This window comes from Tripterygium wilfordii, chromosome 15 (genome assembly GCF_013401445.1).
Source record: "Tripterygium wilfordii isolate XIE 37 chromosome 15, ASM1340144v1, whole genome shotgun sequence".
NCBI classification, from domain to species: Eukaryota; Viridiplantae; Streptophyta; class Magnoliopsida; order Celastrales; family Celastraceae; genus Tripterygium; species Tripterygium wilfordii.
Window position 1 is genome coordinate 10,265,370 of NC_052246.1, and position 2,983 is coordinate 10,268,352.

Genomic DNA, 2,983 nt, shown 5'->3' on the forward strand with positions numbered 1-2,983 from the left:
TTAATAATTCAATATAACCATATATATATATATACACACACACACACACTTAATACCGATTGAGCTCCAACTGTCGTGTAAGAAAAAAGCTCAACTGTCAAATACATACATGTATATATGTTTTTCCAGCCAAATTATGAAGTGTGGTAATTAATTTCACGAGTACTTGAAATGTCCAACTATCCCCACAAACTTTGGTGATTGAAACGTATTAATTAAATGCTAAACTTAATTTATTCTCTATATGAAATTATTCATCCATAATCAACTCAGCTTTTTTTTTGGTAATTGATAATTCTTCTGCCCAATATACCAACCTAACAGCTGGACCAGTTCTAAATTCGGGCTACCAATCAACTCGGTTGTCCTTAACAAGATTAATTAAATATTATTGGATGTACATGTTTCTTTGTACGAGTATTATATGTAGTTATACATGTACAAAAATATTAATAGAGAGGCTTGAATATATATTTGTCGTGTAAAAGCAAGAAAAGTGACTTGCCATCCACAACCCTAAACCAACCCACCCCCCCTTTCTTGTGCGCTCATTTCTTCTTCTGGCTCCCTCTCTAATATATATCTTCTTCTTCACTTTCTTTTTTCCCCTCTCTGTACACAGCTTCATGTTAAACAATCGCGCCGCCAAGTATGGCCATGGATGAATCTAGCCGAGCTTATGTTGATGATCAATCGAAGTCATCATCGTCATCATGTCCCCGAGGACACTGGAGACCAGCTGAGGATGACAAACTCAGACAACTCGTCGAACAATATGGTGCGCAAAATTGGAATTCAATCGCCGAGAAACTCCATGGAAGATCAGGTATGATATATGTCATATGTGTGACTAATTAACCATCCCTAAACATCTTTTGTGTTAATTTTGAGTTCCTTAGAATTATGGATTGTTCATGTATAACTTGGTAAATAAATAATAGATAGTTTCATGCATACTTTCTTGATCAATTTGAGGGTTTTTCCACGTTATTAAAAGTTCAATCAAGACAGGTACTAATTATAAGCCCGATTAAGTTGGATTTAATTAGTTGGTAATTAAATTATATGAGTTTATTGTGAAATTTTTGTAGGGAAGAGTTGCAGATTGAGATGGTTTAATCAATTGGACCCAAGAATTAACAGGAAACCATTTAGTGAAGAAGAAGAAGAGAGGCTACTGGCGGCGCATCATCGAATCCATGGAAACAAATGGGCTTTAATAGCCAGATTATTCCCCGGTAGAACCGACAACGCTGTCAAGAATCGTTGGCATGTTATTATGGCTAGGAAGAAAAGAGAGCAATCCAAGTTATGTGGAAAAGGAAATATTCATGATCAAGATCACGGAATTAGTACTAATATGTACTCCAATTATGGTGCCAGTACTCCTACTGATCAAGCAAGGAAATTTAGGTGTCAAGATTTATTCAATTATTCAAGATTTGGGCTTGAAAATAGTACTAGAGATAGGATTTTCACAGTGTCATCACCATCTGATTCTCCGGCCTCTTCGTGGTCATTTGCAAAAACATCAGACGATAATTCATCGTCGGTGTCAAGAGTTGCAGATAGGTTTTCTTCGGGTTATGGCTGCGCCTATTGGACGCCAAGTAGTAGTGCATTTGGGGTTTCAAATTGCAGGAGGATTAATGTTCCTGGATATCCATTTGGGTACTTCAATGGCAATAAGCTTGGTCATGAAGACTATGGAAGTAGTGATGGCATGATGATGATGAAGAAAAGACTGATGGATAATTCGTCGACATTAGCGAATATGATGAGAGTGAGTAATCAGCAAGAGGAAGGAGGAGAGGAGTCTACCAAACATGAAGATGTTCCATTCATAGATTTTCTTGGTGTGGGTATATCTTCTTGAATTTCATCACTTAATTTAATTTGTTATAAGCATGTATCACATTATATATATCGTTTGTAGCTTCATTTTTGGTACTTTATTTTTCTTTATGGTTTTTTTTTCATCTTAGTTATTAGTTAAGAGACTTATGACAGTTACACTTTAACAGTTGGAAACTGATCTAGCTGCAGGTACGTAGTTCTATATGAAGAGTCCAATTTTTGTTGTCATTATTAATTTGAAGCTTTAATTAATTTCTTTTTCTCTTGGTATTGTCATGAAAATGCATCATTGAAGTTAACGAGAAATATTTAGCATATATATATATGCATGTACGTGTATATAAATATAAATATATATATATATATATATATGTGAATGTATGTATGTATACCGTGAGGGTAATTTGAGATCTGAGGCTCCGTAATTCGTTTAAAATTGTAGAATCTATAATTTGAATCTCATGATTTGGGAGAGGTGTGTCACATCACACCATATCTTTATTTTTTAATTTTTAAAATTTGTCTACTTTTTTCTCCACATTTGAATGTGAATTGTAGATTTTAAAGAATTTCAGAGCCTCAAATCTTGTAATTTGGGTTATTAATTTTGAGTTTTGTATTGGCTAGATGACATATATATAGATGCATGCATGCAAGCTAGCTAGTAGTTAATTATTAGCTTAATTTTATGGGATTCATTTGATTGTACAAACATCATTTACATGCACTTGTCAATATCGGATAGATTCACACAATTAAACTAATACATACCAATTTTGCTAGTATTATTGCCTAATGTTTTAGTTTTCAATTAGATCAAAATTTTGGTAAATATATTTTTTAATTTACCGGATGTGAATTCTTTCCTTTTGTGTAAACTCTTTGTGTTGTTTAATTTTAACTTCTAAAAATTGTTAAGATATTATGAATGAGTTTTTTGATTGATTTTCTGAACAAATTTCTAATTTGAATTTCTGGTTCCATCCCTGATCGAAATTTAAGAATATAATAAGAAATATGAAGGGAAAAAAAATGATATCCTCAAACACAACCTAAATGAGGAGTATGCAACTTCTACTATCGATGCAATCAAACATGCCCTAATCATATCACCTCACTCGATCGG

General features: G+C 33.4%; 1 protein-coding gene across 1 annotated transcript; it reads left to right on the top strand.

Moving 5' to 3' along the window:
• The first annotated feature begins 516 nt into the window (after positions 1-516).
• Positions 517-2,090, top strand: LOC120017072 (transcription factor CSA-like). Its single transcript, XM_038870133.1, has 2 exons — positions 517-826; positions 1,092-2,090. Exons 1-2 carry the CDS (start codon positions 652-654, stop codon positions 1,874-1,876), a joined length of 960 nt encoding a protein of 319 aa, XP_038726061.1. The 5' UTR covers positions 517-651; the 3' UTR covers positions 1,877-2,090.
• Positions 2,091-2,983: the final 893 nt, after the last annotated feature.

Excerpts from the sequence above, each read along its gene's own strand:
- LOC120017072 (XM_038870133.1), top strand. The coding sequence starts at position 652 with ATGGCCATGGATGAATCTAGCCGAGCTTATGTTGATGATCAATCGAAG. Across the intron at positions 827-1,091 it reads GAAACTCCATGGAAGATCAG|GGAAGAGTTGCAGATTGAGA; the intron begins GTATGATATATG and ends AAATTTTTGTAG.